This window comes from Siphateles boraxobius, unplaced genomic scaffold (assembly GCF_051911475.1).
Source record: "Siphateles boraxobius isolate OS27281-9 unplaced genomic scaffold, OSU_SipBor_1 130, whole genome shotgun sequence".
Lineage (NCBI taxonomy): Eukaryota > Metazoa > Chordata > Actinopteri > Cypriniformes > Leuciscidae > Siphateles > Siphateles boraxobius.
In genome coordinates, this window is record NW_027508734.1 from 15714984 (window position 1) to 15731442 (window position 16459).

General features: G+C 38.5%; 2 protein-coding genes across 4 annotated transcripts in view; one reads left to right on the forward strand and one right to left on the reverse strand.

Annotated features, from left to right (window-relative positions):
- Nucleotides 1–3645, forward strand: part of LOC143737120 (diacylglycerol kinase delta) — an 81500-nt gene extending 77855 nt beyond the window's left edge. For all 3 annotated transcript variants that reach the window (XM_077228089.1, XM_077228091.1, XM_077228090.1), the window contains one exon: nucleotides 1836–3645. In XM_077228089.1, the coding sequence (XP_077084204.1) occupies nucleotides 1836–1888 (53 nt within the window). In that variant the 3' untranslated portion in view covers nucleotides 1889–3645. The remainder of the gene's footprint in view (nucleotides 1–1835) is intronic.
- A 651-nt stretch (nucleotides 3646–4296) lies between these two features.
- On the reverse strand, nucleotides 4297–15750 carry LOC143737122 (cysteine and histidine-rich domain-containing protein 1). The gene is made up of 11 exons (XM_077228092.1): nucleotides 15526–15750; nucleotides 14884–14933; nucleotides 14646–14702; nucleotides 13674–13828; nucleotides 13385–13488; nucleotides 11802–11854; nucleotides 8923–8993; nucleotides 6938–7040; nucleotides 6681–6800; nucleotides 6520–6582; nucleotides 4297–4800 (listed from the first exon to the last, which is right to left on the reverse strand). Exons 1-11 carry the CDS (start codon nucleotides 15587–15589, stop codon nucleotides 4474–4476), a joined length of 1167 nt encoding a protein of 388 aa, XP_077084207.1. The 5' UTR covers nucleotides 15590–15750; the 3' UTR covers nucleotides 4297–4473.
- Nucleotides 15751–16459: the final 709 nt, after the last annotated feature.

Below are 16459 nucleotides of genomic sequence, written 5' to 3' on the forward strand. Positions count from 1 at the left end.
GACTAAATCCGCCCCCCTCCTCTCGTTCCCTCTTCGGACCTCTCAGTGGTTCTAACTGCCCTGTAGAGTGCTCCATCTGAGCCCCTGCAATCAGTCGAGCTTAAATTCCTGTCTATGAAGACAGCGCTCCTGGTTGCACTGGCCTCCATCAAGAGGGTAGGGGACCTGCACGCATTCTCCGTTGACGAAGCGTGCCTGGAGTCCGGGCCGGCTTACTCTCACGTGATCCTGAGACCCCGGCCTGGATACGTGCCCAAGGTTCCTACCACTCCCTTCCGGGACCAGGTGGTGAACCTGCAAGCGCTGCCCCTGGAGGAGGCAGACCCAGCCTTGCACTGCTCTGTCCAGTACGCGCTCTCCGCGCCTATGTAGACAGGATGCAGTGTTTCAGGACCTCAGACCAGCTCTTTGTCTGTTATGGTGGGAAGCTGAAGGGAAAGGCTCTCTCAAAGCAAAGGTTGTCTCACTGGATAGTGGACGCCATTGCTTTGGCATACCAGCAGCAAGGTCGACCGTGCCCCCTTGGTGTGACTGCCCACTCCACCCGGAGTGTGGCATCCTCTTGGGCTCTAGTGCATGGCGCCTCGCTAACAGACATCGGCAGAGCTGCAGGCTGGGCGACACCTAACACATTCGCCAGATTCTTTAATCTCCGAGTGGAGCCAGTGTCCTCTCGTGTACTCGCTTCAACCAGCTAGTACCGGACCCGCTCAGGTGTCTTCGCTTGCTCGCCATTCCACTCCACGGACTGGATACGTGCGATATTCTCCTCAGGTGAGCTTCCCCGGAAGCCCTGAGCTCCTCCAGCACTCCTGACGTCGGCGCCAGTGTCTATTACCTGCGTGTCGGCTAGGTGCCTCCCGTGTGCATGGTCCCTCCTCTGAGCGACCCCCACATGTGTATTTCCACTGTAAGCCTCTTTGAGCATGTGTCTTTCCCTTGGCAAGCCACCTTGCCACCCCTGGGGTTGAAATATTCCACCTGCGGCTGGACACCCCAGTGTTCTCCATATGTCTCCTTCGGGTCATATGTGTATTCTCTAAGTCCCCCCCCTCTGGGTTGGCAGTAATTGCATATTTCCCCTAAACTTTGGGATATGCTCCCCAGTGTACCTTGGTATTCCTGTGCTAAATAGGAGTCCTTCGTCCGTGCCAGTCTCACGACAGGGATCTCAGATTTACGCAGGGCACTGGAAGACAGCTGAGAAGGTGGCGTGATTAGACTGGTAACCCCATTCGTCGTCATCCGACGTAACTCGGAGTGACAACGAAAGGGAACGTCTCGGTTACGTATGTAACCCTCGTTCCCTGAGTAGGGAACGGAGACGTTACGTCTTCCTGCCACTTTCCGCTGTACCGCGGGGATCGCCTGAGCTCAGTCTTGGCTCCTCAGCGAAGAAACATATCTGCCTGTTGCCGGCGTCCTCCTTTTATACCCACGAGGTAAGGCGGAGATACGCTATGCAAATTCCGCAGACCCATGGCATTTCTTTGCCATTGGCTCGTTTTGTAATACTCGAAGTCGATAGGTGTTCTAAGCGAAACCCCATTCGTCGTCATCCGACGTAACGTCTCCGTTCCCTACTCAGGGAACGAGGGTTACATACGTAACCGAGACGTTCGTCGTCATCCGACGTAACTTGGAGTGACTACGAAAGGGAATTAATTATTTCTAATCATCTCATATACCAAATATGTTCTGCATAATATTCCTTGTGCCATTTACAGATGGTTCAGATACATAATTAATTATTTTAATTGAAAAAAATTAATCACATTAAATGATCAAACTCATCTCGCAACCTTATTCTTAATACATTTGTTTGCACCACTCAGGATCTTGGGATATCAAAGGTGGGGTGTATGATGTGGATCCTGCAGGCAACTGAAGAGCTGAAGTAGTTTGTTGCACCTCAGCTGTGAGGACACACTCTGCCACTGGATGCTGCTTTACGCCCACTGAGGGAGGGCAGACACCTGTGCAGACACATGCCCCATCCCCGTGTTTGTGAGCTTTTTTTGGAGGGGCGTGGCCCGGCCCGGCACTGCATTACTATGCTTCTGTTCCGTTTCTTCTCTGCCTGCGGATGGGGTCATGGGAAATGCTCATCATCAGGGAGTAGGAAGTGGACCGTCCACCATCTCTCTCTGTTTTCAGCAACGCCACTCCCATGCATGACCAAATCCATTCTCTTTTTTTTCATATTATTTTATTATCTTGCTACTTAGTATTCCAGCCGTCAGACACAAACTATATACTTTTTTTCACTCTCCTAAGGGAAACAAAAAAAGACCCCGTCCTTTCGCCGCCTGAACAAGGAAGGAACAAACTAAATCAAACTAAACAATTGTACTGAAATGAAGACAATTAAACACATGCAAAAAGAAAGGAATATCCTGATGATGAATGTATGGTGGACCTGTATTATTCGTCAAACTGGCTGAATAGTTAATCTGCATCTAGTCTCTGTATCTATCAAAGACCATCTCAGTTTCTGCATGCCTTTCATGCCCTTATGCAGGAAAAAAGGTCTATTTTTTTCTTTTTACTCTCAGATCGTCAGCCAAGTCGTGATGGTGTATCACTAGTGTCAATTGAGCCGTTGTTCTAGAAGCTTCAGTACCGTAACTCTTGTGCGAAGTGAGTAAATGGAGTGCATTGGTTTTAAAGTGAGCTGTTTCTTTACTTTTTTCTGCAGGGAAATCTTGTGAATGAAAGTGATGCTGTATGTCGTACATTTCAAGATGTATTTTATCTCGCCTTGCACTTTAATATAGAAAACAAATGTTTAAAAGAGGCAAAGTAAAAAGGTTGTGTGTTCTGCTTTATCATATGAAAACTGGTATCCCATTCATGGAAAACCTATGAGATGTTACATATAAGGCAGTATATAACCAAACTTATGAATTGTATTCAACTGTCGCCCCTTTTCAGGGGTCAGTCTGTAAATGGAATACATGAGGTAAAGCAAAACTTGAACTTGATTAATATATGGTATGGTTCTCAAGCTGTATTTATCAACACACTCCAATGGTACAGTTTTTCCATTTAAAGAAACTATTATATACACAATCCTGGACAACTTAATTGTTTTCTTGATAGTTGTGAGCCAAAGTCTAACAGTGTTGCTCTGTAAAAAAAAGAAAAAGACATTGCAAACGTGGTATTGATTTGAAGTCAAGGTGCTGATTGTGCCCCTAAAAGCTGAACTGTATTTTTTTTATTATTGTTTTGCATGTCTTTGTTTTAAAGTTTCACATCTGTGATGAACTGTTGCTGTGTGCTGTTCAGTTTGGATTGACACAGCAAACGCATTACTTGACCATCTCCACGTATCAGCACATCGATTATGTCTGTGGCAATCAGGTACAAGCGGAAGGCAATGATTTTATGAACAGAGAAAAAGAACCAAAACAGAAGAGATTGACTTTTTATTTGCTGGTACCAGTCCTCTTCATCGTCAAGACTACTGTTTACTTTTAAGATGTATTATTTATCCTTTTTATTTAAAATATTTTTTGCCATATGGGTTGCAGTCAAGCTTCCATGGCCTTAGACCCTGTCTGACTGCTATCACTTACTTCAGGATTGTTGCTGTTGACTTGACGCAAAAAATAAAGTGTGGCCATTGCCGTTTGAACTCTTGCACTTTCTTGTCATGATTTCACAGAATATACTTAATCTAAGCTGTGATGGTTTACCGCTCTTATGTTTTCAGTCCAATTTAGAACATACTTTGTCAGCGCTAAAAATCTGCAATGAATCCACAGTAATGCTTTGGGATCAGTAATGTTTTTTTAGTTCTTGTTGTTGAAAGAACGTGTGTACTTGTATTCAGCAATGATGCTTTAAATGACATTGTTACAAAAATATTTTTCACATAAATGCTGTGCTTGTGAACTTTCTATTCATCAAAGAACACTGAAAAAAATGTATGACATCATCCACAAAAATCTATTTTCAAAACTGCCCACATCAGCATATTAAAAGATTTCTGAACGATCATGTGACACTGAAGACTGGAGTAATGATGCTAACAAATTCAGATTTGACATCACAGGAATAAATTACATTTTAAAATGATTAGTACAATTAATATAAATAAAGTACAAAACAGTTATTAAATTCAAATGTTTCACAATATTGTTTTTTTGTGTGTGTGTGTGTGTGTGGATGAAATAAATGCAGCCTTGGGGAGCATAAAATACTTAAAAAATCTTACCAACCCCAAACATTTGAAAAGTACTGTGTATTTTCAAACTCTCTGAAACTGTGTGCACAACTGGAGGATACGAGTTTTAAGAGTTCTCTTATTTATTTTGGCAGACGAAAACAATTATGAAAATTAAATTATTAAAAACAAACTAAATGCCTGAAAGAAGCAGCCCCACATTTGTATAAATCTATCATGTGTTATTGTAAACAAATTCATAACTTCAGAAATACATAACCATAGCACCGCAGAATAACGGTTCATTTTACTGGAGGGACATCAGCAGGCTCTTCTAGCTCAGGGGTTACATCTTCCTGTTGTTCTTTTTTCTCCTCACTCTCTTTCTTGTCCTCCTTCTCATCATCATCATCATCTTCCCAGTCAGACTCACTGATGTCATCATCTGAGATGTACCAGTCGGGTTTGACATTTTCCTGTTCTGTGTTGTTCATGTCATTGATGACCTCAGGCTCTGGTTTGTGTTTGGGGTCTTCAAGTTTTCCCCAGGCTACAGCATGAGCCTTCCGCATGGTCACCTCCACTTTAGAGGGCAGCATGTTCACAAAACTGCTCTTCTCATCAATCACCTAAGAAACCAGCAGTGGACACACATGTCAGATTGACTGCATTCAGGGGTTTAAAAAAACAACAACGTATACCCGTGTTGTTATCGTTCATTTAAATGGTATTTTGATATGGAAAATGTGTAGTAACCTTGTTTTCTTTCCATACTCAAATTTCCAAACCTCTCTAGATTTTTCAGACCATATTTAACGTAAATGATTCATACAGCATTATAAATACAGTACAATCATCTGTAAATATTTTCCAAGGGTTTTTCCCCCCCACTGATTTACTCAAAGTGATAACACGCGCTTAGATAACCTAAATGCTTTATAACCTGCATACAGTCAAACCAAAAATGATTCAGACACCAGATATAATTTTTATGTTTTTTACTAGTGGGTGCAGGACACTATAGTTCATTTATGTAAGGGATTAAGCAAAATCAAGTAAACTATGATATATTATACCCAAATATTCCTCATACAGTGGACTACCAGTAAAATGCATAAAAATTTGGGACCAAACATTATTCAGACACTTTGACCTGACCATGTTTTGCTCAAGTGTTTTTTCTTTAATTGCTAATGCGACCTTTTTACCTCACAGACTGAACAAAATGAGGCATTGCTTGGTAATTAGTTGTCTCATTTTGTGAGACAGTCTAACACAAGGATGGCCAAAACAAGTGAAATATCAACTGATTTGATAACTCTCAGTTCTTGACATATATTATTCCCATTTTATAAACTATAGAGAATAAACTGTGATAATGTGAAAAATGTTGAAGGTGTCTGAATACATTTTGGTTTGACTGTATATTCACCTCTGAAACGTCAGTTCGATACCTTAATCGTGGTTTGATGTTTCATGTTCACCAAACAGCAAAGTACAGTCTGATTTAGATGATCGTTTGCTCCTTTATCTGTTGCTGGTTTGAGTGGCATTTGAGTTCAAATCCTTTATTGACATTTAAAAGAAACTCACTTATGGTAAAAGACAAACAGTTTTGCATATTGAGGATATGCACCTTGGATTTATTCAGTCGTGTCCGACAATCACTAAAGGATCACTAAACTTCTGCCATGAAATCTCTCTGCTCGAATGATCATTTTATTTTTTTGATATTTTTGGCACCATGTATCGGCCACCATCCGCATCGACCGATATTTGATCATGATTTAATGTTATCATTATCATTATATATTTAAGCTGATAAATAATGGATTATTTCCTTCAGCTGAGACACTTCAGATGGTTTTGCTTTATTTGAAATATGATTGGAATCACTTTGAAAAGGAAAATACAGTTAAGTGCAACATGCGCTGCACAAGTCTCTCATACAGGCTACATAAAATTATGATGAGAACATTATAATTGTGTGCTTGGGACATTGAGAGACTTTTGTTTTTGTAATCAGGCTCTCAAAAATTATATAAAAATTTGGATTAAGAGTTATCAAATATAAAGAATTATCGGTTATCGGTATCTGCCAAAAATGTCATACCTACTAAATATTAAAGTAAAATGAAAATGAAAATTTTAAATATATAAAAAAAGCTAATTCAAAATATGAATATAAACTTTAAAAGTATTTTTAATTACTTTTGTAAAATTGTTTCTTATGCACTAAACAAAAAAAAATTCATTAATTTTTCATTTTTGCCCTTAATAGGATTATATTGCTAAATTAAATTGTCATTGCTAAATCATAACAGACTGTGAATGCAGAGCAATCTTACCCCCCATAAGTGGATGTCCTTGTGAAACACTTTGTCACCCTCAAACTGAATGTGGCATGTTAACTGCAGATTGATGGAAAAGACAGAAACATGTTTTGATGGACAAAGACAGATTCATTCATGTTTTTAAGGGATGAGGTTACAGGTTCATTTGAACTCACCACTGTGCGGTTTGCCTCCACATAGGAATGCTCTGGGCTGGAGTTCTTGGCGTAGATTGTGACCACGACCTGGTTTCCTGTTTGGTGCCAATCATGCCGGCAAGCCACTTTCTTTTTGTCCTTCATACCAAACACAAACAAAACATACAGATAGTAAATACCTTTTTCCAGAGAGGGTTAGTTGGTCGTTTCCTGATTATACAATGTGTGTCCATGTAAACAACTATCCAGTGATTATAAAAAGTCTAAGCTCTTACATGTTTGGGGATCCAGCAGTGTTTTCCTGCTGTGCAGCCCTTCTGATCCAGGAAGGTGTTGAAGTCCGTGGTTTTTATGCAGCAGCAGTTCCAGTATTTGTATCTAGATAATGAACAGCAGATGTGAATTATAATGCATTTCCCCTCTCATCTCATAAGTACTGATAGTAAGAGCACTTTTGTGTGATCGCATCATGATCTCTTGTGGAAATGGACTGCACATGTGGACCTGAATCCAAATTGGTTCTCTGAGAAAATCTTTATGAAAGCAGACCATGGTTGTACTGTAGGATTTTTAACAGATACAGGAACTATTTTGATTACTACATGTGCTGGTTATATATTTAGAATATCATCAAAAAGTTGATTTCAGTAATTCCATTTAAAAAGTGAAATTAGGATATTATATTCATTCATTATACGCAGACTGATATATTTCAAGTGTTCATTCCTTTTAATTTTGATGATTATAACTGACAACTAATGAAAACTCCAAAATCAGTATCTCAAAAAATTAGAATATTGTGAAAAGGTTCAATATTGAAGACACCTGGTGCCACACTCTAATCAGCTAATTAACTCAAAACACCTGCAAAGGCCTTTAAATGGTCTCTCAGTCTAGTTCTGTAGGCTACACAATCATGGGGAAGACTGCTGACTTGACAGCTGTCCAAAAGACGACCATTGACATCTTGCACAAGGAGGGCAAGACACAAAAGTTCATTGCTAAAGAGGCTGGCTGTTCACAGAGCTCCGTGTCCAAGCACATTAATAGAGAGGCGAAGGGAAGGAAAAGATGTGGTAGAAAAAAAATGTACAAGCAATAGGGATAACCGCACCCTGGAGAGGATTGTGAAACAAAACCCATTCAAAAATGTGGGGGAGATTCACAAAGAGAGGACTTCAGCTGGAGTCAGTGCTTCAAGAACCACCACGCACAGACATATGCAAGACATGGGTTTCAGCTGTCGCATTCCCTTTGTCAAGCCACTCTTGAACAAGACACAGCGTCTCGCCTGGGCTAAAGACAAAAAAGGACGGGACAGCTGCTGAGTGGTCCAAAGTTATGTGCTCTGATGAAAGTAAATTTTAAACCAAGGTCCCAGAGTCTGGAGGAAGAGAGGAGAGGCACAGAGTCCACGTTGCTTGAAGTCCAGTGTAAAGTTTCCACAGTCAGGGATGGTTTGGGGTGCCATGTCATCTGCTGGTGTTGGTCCACTGTGTTTTCTGAGGTCAAAGGTCAACGTAGCCGTCTACCAGGAAGTTTTAGAGCACTTCATGATTCGTGCTGCTGACCAACTTTATGGAGATGCAGATTTCATTTTCCAACAGGACTTGGCACCTGCCCACAGTGCCAAAGCTACCAGAACCTGGTTTAAGGACCATGGTATCCCTGTTCTTAATTGGCCAGCAAACTCGCCTGACCTTAACCCTATGGAAAATCTATGGGGTATTGTGAAAAGGAAGATGCGATACGCCAGACCCAACAATGCAGAAGAGCTGAAGGCCACTATCAGAGCAACCTGGGCTCTCATAACACCTGAGCAGTGCCACAGACTGATCGACTCCATGCCACGCCACATTGGTGCAGTAATTCAGGCAAAAGGAGCCCCAACTAAGTATTGAGTGCTGTACATGCTCATACTTTTCATGTTCATACTTTTCAGTTCGCCAACATTTCTAAAAATCCTTTTTCTGTATTGGTCTTAAGTAATATTGTAATTTTCGGAGATACTGAATTTGGGATTTTCATTAGTTGTCAGTTTTAATCATCACAATTAAATGAAATAAACATTTTAAATATATGAGTCTGTGTGTAATGAATAAATATAATATCCAAATTTCACTTTTTGAATAGAATTACTGAAATAAATCAACTTTTTGATGATATTCTAATTATATGACCAGCACCTGTATATTATCGTCTGTTTGAAGATAAGTATACCCTCTTCCAAATAAAGACTCAAATGCTGCAGTTTTCTTACCCTTCATGGAAGACAGGGGCCCCAGGATGATGTAAGCAGATCTCTGCATCAGTCTCTGGACCCAGGTAAATCTGAACACACACACACACACACACACACACACACACACACACACACACACACACACACACACACAAGCGTTTGATCAGCTACTCAAAGTAAACACACAGATGTACCTCACACCACCAAACACTAAAGAAATATATTTTTCATCGCTCCAGAGAAACACTCAAAGTCAGTAACTCAGCATATTTACAAAAGCAAAACTTTAAAGTGCTGATGCTCCTAAACTCAGCACAAGCTCTGTGTCATCCGTTTACTGCCTTCACGCCTGAAAATACACTCATTTTTCTACTCTTCCAAATAGATAAATGAGCAGGAAGCTGTAATAGAGCTATATGTGTCTGTTTCAGTGGATAAAGGAAAAAACACCATTAACTAGTTTGAGAGAACCAGCAATGTGTCATTAAAGGAATAAAGGTACATTAGTATGTAACTTTTTTCTTTCTTTTTTGGTTTAAAATGAACTAACACCAAAACGTGTTTTTGTCTTACCTTGATTCACTATGCTCCTATTCGAAGTGTTTATATTTTAGTCACAGCGGGATGGAAATTGCGTACATCCGTCATTTGCCCGTGTGTGTCTCGTCATAACCATAAATAAAGTAAATTGATTCGGCTACTTTGACAAGTTTATGGTGTGAAAGTGGCTTAGGCTAGTTGTCATAACGAACGAGAAAGATTGACAAGACAACATGGAGCAGCTAAATCTCCAACCTTCAGGGAATCACTTGTTTAAAAAAACACCTGAACAGAGGAGTCTGCAGGCGAACAGAGAACGACAAATCAACATTGTCTTTTCGGAGATGGCGAGAACTTAGGGATTTAAAATGTTGTAAAAGCGATGCATAGATGATGTTTTTATTACTCAACAGGTGAGTAAGGTATTTTATTGAACAGATGTAACTCTCTAACAGAGTTCATTAAAAATATGGCTGCTGTAGTGCTGAGCTGGAATTTATTTTCAAGGAAGTTAGCTCATCGTGTCTAGTAATGGATATAGCTACATCATCTTTAGCTAGTCAGCTTGAGTTCCTTTCCATCTAAACTGGTTATATCTTTTTAGCCACATAGTGAATGTTTTATGAGCAGTAGGAAAACCATATTCATCCGCACAGTCACGCAGAGCAAACATTGTTCTTCCGCAAAATGCATGCCTTTTTGTTTTTTAACCGCTAGAGGGCCATAGTGTACCTTCAATTCTGAACGGCTCTGCTCGTCAGGTTAAAGAATTGGCTCCTTTTCAATTCAAGAGATAAAATTTCTATTTAATTTGTCATGACCGACAGGTTACTGAAATGGAATGACAGGAAGTGGAACTTATTAAATTTGCAATTTAAAATGTGTGCTTATGTTGTCTGGAATGGATCCATTTTAAAGACAGTTCTTCTACCATGGTGCATAAAATGACATTCAGTATAATATATGATATATCCTAAATTGAATTCCTATTGGTGACATTTCAAAAAAATTATGATAATATGCTTTCTGCTTATTCATATTTAAAAAAAAAAAATATTTAAAAAAAATTGCACTTACATCAGTTAAAAAAATTTAAATGTAGGCTAAATCGTTCAATTCTGAATAGCACACGTTTCTGCTGATACAGGTTTAGTTTTCACCTGGACTAAAGAACAGCTCTGCTGACTAATTAACATGATAAACTTCTGGGATTTCAGCAAACTAATCCATTAAAGTTGATCCTTTCCCAGAGAAGGGAAGCTTTAAAACAAGGCATTAGGGTCAAATCCCAGTAAGGGATATTTAGCCATTAATTCTTACTCATCTGCTGCTCTGTCTCCATTCAACATTCAAAGGCTGATCTAGAAACTAGTTGTAAGGAGCAAAGTTACACTAAAACACTCAAGATTATTAATTATTTTCTTCAGTGGAGTCTGTCTGTACATGAAGTGAGGCAGTATCATTCTTTAGTAGGACCACTAGATGGCATTGAACTGTATATATTGTTAAAGGGATAGTTCACCCAAAAATGAAAATTCGGTCAGTATTTACTCTCCCTCATGTTGTTCCAACCCCGTAAGACCTTCGTTCATCTTCGGAACACGAATTATGATATTTTTGATGAAATCTGAGAGCTGGATCACTCCTCCATACTAGTCCATAGGCTTCTTCAGGGATTGAAACTTGCCAGCCCCGAAAAGTTATTAAAGACATCGTTAAAATAGTCCAAGTGACTACAGTGTCTCAATCTTAAGTTTATCAAACCACGAGAATACTTTTTGTGCGCAAAAAACAACAAAAATAACGACTTTATTTCAACTATTCATTGCCTTCTCTCTGGGCCTCGAGTCAGTTCACTAGTTTAACAGCGTAAGCTTCTGTTGTTGTACGTCACACGCATCACACACATGACCAGCGTCGGCCAATAGTGAGCCCACGTGTGACGTAGCTCTACGCAATCACACTACGTTAAATGACTAGAGGGCAACAGAGAAGGAAATGAATAGTTGAAATAAAGTCGTTATTTTTGTGCACAAAAAGTATTCTCGTGGTTTGATAAACTTAAGATTGAGCCACTGTAGTCACTTGGACTATTTTAACGATGTCTTTAATAACTTTTCGAGGCCGGCAAGTTTCAATCCCTGAAGAAGCCTATGGAGTAGTATGGAGGAGTGATCCAGCTCTCAGATTTCATCAAAAATATCTTAATTCGTGTTCCGAAGATGAACGAAGGTCTTACGGGGTTGGAACAACATGAGGGTGAGTAAATACTGACAGAATTTTCATTTTTGGGTGAACTATCCCTTTAAGCACGCTGATTTGTTTCATTCTGATTTACATATAACATGAGCACCTACTGTTTTGCATCCTGTGTTTTTGCACTTAACACCAACCACAACGATTTGGCTCTCTGTGGGACAGCGAGAGGGAAGAGGTGACAGTAGGAAGAGAAGACAACAAAGTCAGATAGTTGAACAATTAGAAAAACTTTATAAGACAACAAAATCTCAAAATTAGCAATAGTCACACTACGTCTTAAGGTCAATCCTGCAGCCAGTGACAAGACAACACAGCAGAACTGAGAGACAGCAGTGTTTCTGTGCGTGTTTTAACAGGGTCCTATAAAAGTGACAGACTATGGACAGGACAGGTGGACCTCATATCTACAGCTATTGCAAAGGACTGAAATGACCTTCTGCATAAAACACTGCCAACAAAAAGCAATGATAAAGCAAATGATATGATTAAAATCATATTGTCGTGCATAAGTAGAATCAATAAATATGCTTATTAATGTATAAAAGAGAGGAGAAAATTGCTTCACATATATTTTGACTTTTGTTATTTTAGTATCACTGATATTCAATTACAATTTTTGTTAATATTTTGAATTAGATTTTATATTAAAATTGTCAGTTTTTTTCACAAGTTTTAGGAATTTAGTTGTACATGTTTGTCTCTTTTGTTAGTTTTTATTAGGGGTTTATATATATATATATATATGTGTGTGTATATATATATATATATATATACACACCGGTATGCCTACATACAGTAGTTTTTATACATTTTTATTTGTTAGATTTATTTTTTATTTAGATTTAGTTATTCTCTTCAAGTTAAACTAAACTAAATTAGAAATTAGACTTTGGCAACAAGCTGAAATAAAATAAGTTTTTTATGTTATTTCAGTTAACTTTTTTTTTGTTTTAAGTAGCAAAATGGTTTTAGTTTTATTTTAGTTAATGGTAATAACCCTTACTATATTAAATACAGGCTTACTTGCAATATGGATAAACATGATTTATGCCAAACATAGTATTTTTGGCTGCAAAGATAAATATATTTCATTTATATAAATTTTAATCTTCATTCATATAAAAGTATGATGTTAATATAAATTAATATTAATAATAATTAATAAATTATTTGTTTGTTGTTGTTGTTGGACTGCAAGATGGATAAACATTATTTTTGATGACCCCAATGTATTTTGTGAGTTTTTGACTTCAAAGATTAAAGTTATGTTATGATTATATTTGTATATCATTCATATTAAATTATTTTATGAATATGAATACATCTTTAAAACTAATGAATTTCATTGAATCATTTTAAGGACATTTTGTTTACTTTACTTTAGTGTTGGGTTTTGTCAATTAATCCTCAATTTAAAATCTGGGTTCTGGAACAAAAACCAGTAAAGAACCCCTGCATTAGTATCAATCTGCAGTGAAAAACGATTTTACTCAGAAACTGCTGATAAATTTTACAATTAGTCACAAAAGCAAGTACTACATTGAATTAAAAACCCATTTTTTAAGAAGAACGACCGAAACAGTATGTCCTTGTAAAACGCACTCTAATAACCTTTGTTTTGTTTTATGTACTGCTTGTGATCCTGAGCATGATGACCTATAGGAATAATGGGATTGCTCACCTAGCCTCTCTCTCTTCTCCCTCTCAGTGATCTCCATTTTCTGCAGGATCTGAGCCAGAGAGGGAGAGACCTTCACCTGCAGCTTTGCCTTGGGCTCTTCTGAGCTGAGGAGGGAATCGAAAAACATGTCACTGTATGTTTGTATTCAACAGACAGAAGGAGCTCGACTTCTCTTTTTAAAAGAGAGACAAAGAAAGGGCTTCAGAGAAGGAAAATAATTAATTTGTATTCAGAACAATGTGTTGGTGGGTGAAAGAGCACGATGTGCGTGTGCGAGTTGCAAATTTACCTGGGTCTCTCTTTTTCCAGGGCTTCAGCAGATTTGGGTCCCTGGTAGATAATCTCTTCTCCACTGCGCTGCTTCACGTGTCCCTTCTCAGACGTCACCTCCGGCCGCAGAGGCTCCTGAGGCTTCTCATTACTGTGACGCCCGCGGGTGCAACCCTGAGAGGACAAGCACAAGACAGGACCTGCCAATCAACATGTGACTGGAAGAAAATAATTAGCAGACCCAGAGCAGATAAATTACATGTTTGAGATTGTATGAATGTGAATGACATCGTGAAAAAGAGTTCAGTAATGTTTGATTATTAGTTCTGTTATTACCTGTTTCTGAGATTTTGTAGCACTAGCTCTGAACATTCAGTAATGCGAATGCTGGCTGATATATGATAATTAGGTATTTGATAAGTCACTTTAAATAAAAGTATCTGATAAATGTCAATGAATGTAAAACGCCCAAGGGTGCCTCGAGATGACTTCAAATTTTTAAAGTTTGATTTCTAGACAAATACCATAAACATTTTTTTTAAAGCATTAATATATTTATAGTTATGCCAAGCACTACCTTCTATGCCAGGCAGAAATTATTTAAATGAAATTAAAAATCCTTTACTTTCGCAATCAAATTTTTGTTGTGGACAATGGGGCTTTGAGTCACTGCATCAAATTAACATATTTGAAGACATTTTATTAATTTCATTAAGCATTTATTAATCTACAGTAATGTTAATTTATAAATAAACTATTGTTAATTAATTTCCCTGCCGAAAAAAAGAAAGAAATAAAATAAAAATCTAAAACTGTTTATAAAGTGCATTAATCCATGTTAACAAATGTAGCTTTATTGTTAAGTGTTACCAAATTTAATTATTATTATTATTTGGTGGCTGTCAGACATTTTCTGTCACTTTATTCCAGTATGAAGTTACTGCACGTGCAGGGCATGGAAAGCGGCGCGATTATCATATTATTAGCATACCTTGATTGACAGGAACTCTGAGAAATCTGTCGTCTTCTTTCTACAGCAGGACCAGCCCTGAGGAGAATAACCCAAACAAAGAACCACATCAGACAGCCAAGAACAAAATAAAACAAAAACGCATGAATAGGCTATCAGGCTCCCTAAGAAGCAGGCAAACACGCCGAAAATGTGCTTATCAGCTTATGACAGCGCTAGAACCGAGCAGCCGGCGGTCTGTGCTGCATTCTGAGCTCACCTTTAAGGCATCGTGGAAGATTGGCACTCCGGGGTGAAACTGACAGGCATCTTCAGGTGGTGAGAGAAAATAGGGGTTAGCAGGATACATTTATCTACAGAAGTCCATCCTCATTACCTTTTTTTCATGAACTCGACTCAACAGGACTTGCTTACTGGCATAATAAATACATAGACAAACACATGGACAAACACATGGACAGCTAGGAGATGCGCCATTTATAGAAGTAACATTTGATTAGTACACCTCAAAACGTGCTGGGGACTTTGTGGGTCCAATAAACCTTTATGGACACACACTAAATCATCTTTTTCGATCAATATTATAAATAAAACAAAGAAAACATGTTATACATGGTAGCTAGCTGGAGGCCAAAATGAAATCAAAGTTTAGTCGTGGCCCCCGACACCAGCGGCTCTCAGTCTCACTGCAATCAGCTGTCGGCTCAGCTCTATTTATATATTTCAATTTTTAAAACGGCTTCACAGCAGGTCTAGCACAAAGTGATAAAACACTTCTCCTGCACAGTTATGCCACTCTTAAAAGTTTTTGGTAGATGTGTTACATCAGGACTGTAATAGCAACCATGAGCTTCACATAGTATAGTTATAGATTGATAAACAGTAAAAAAAAATTAATTACCATCTGAGTTTTTGTCAGCATCAAATCGATCCCCGCAGCCTCTGTTGTAACACAGTAGAGCCATGTTGGCCTGTTTGATGTTCTGTTTGACTGACTCGTCTCAGGTACTTATGGACTTGCCCGGCCCCTGACAAGCTTGTCTAGAACTTTCAGCTCAGGAGAGATCCAGAAGGAACAACCACGTCCAGAGAAAGATATGGAGAGAGATGTTTGAATGAGTTGGCTGAATAAACTCTTAAAATAGCCAGTGCCATGTGCTCTCTCTCTCCGTACAGCTGTTAGGGTCAGTCTGAGAGGGTGTCACATTCCTGAGGGGGGGGGGGGGGGGGGGGGGGGGGGGTGCACAGCAAAACCATCTACAAATACCACAGAATAAACTGAATCCTGTCCGTTATTTATTTTAGTTTTTACTTACTTAACTTGATTATCAATAATGGCAGACAAATCAACATATTGTGAACTGCATGTTGTTGTATTTTTATCTCTCAAATAAATACATACATGCATATTAAAATGTAATATTTAAACAATTAATAAAATGTTCTGTTTGTCAATTTCACTTGAACAGCTGTGAACAACTATTCTGGTCTCCAATTAAAATTCAGTGTGGCATATTGTGGCTTCTTTAATTAGATAAATTGCTTAGTTTGTATTTTTTATTTTTATTTTATAAAGGTATCTGCTGATATTGAACATTAGAGATCAGCCAATGTTGTTGTTTTAACACCAATACTACAATAAAGATTATTTTACGAAAAAAGACCCAAGGTCTAGCAAGGACCAAGGAGCAGGACCGGAGCACAGAATGTTTTAAATTATTTTTATTAGTACAGAATGACTAACGTTTCGACACCCATGCGTCTTCTTCAGAGTCAAAGCGGTTTTTTTAGATTTGTGTGTCCTTTTCCGTGAGCACCAACTAGGCTGAAGCACA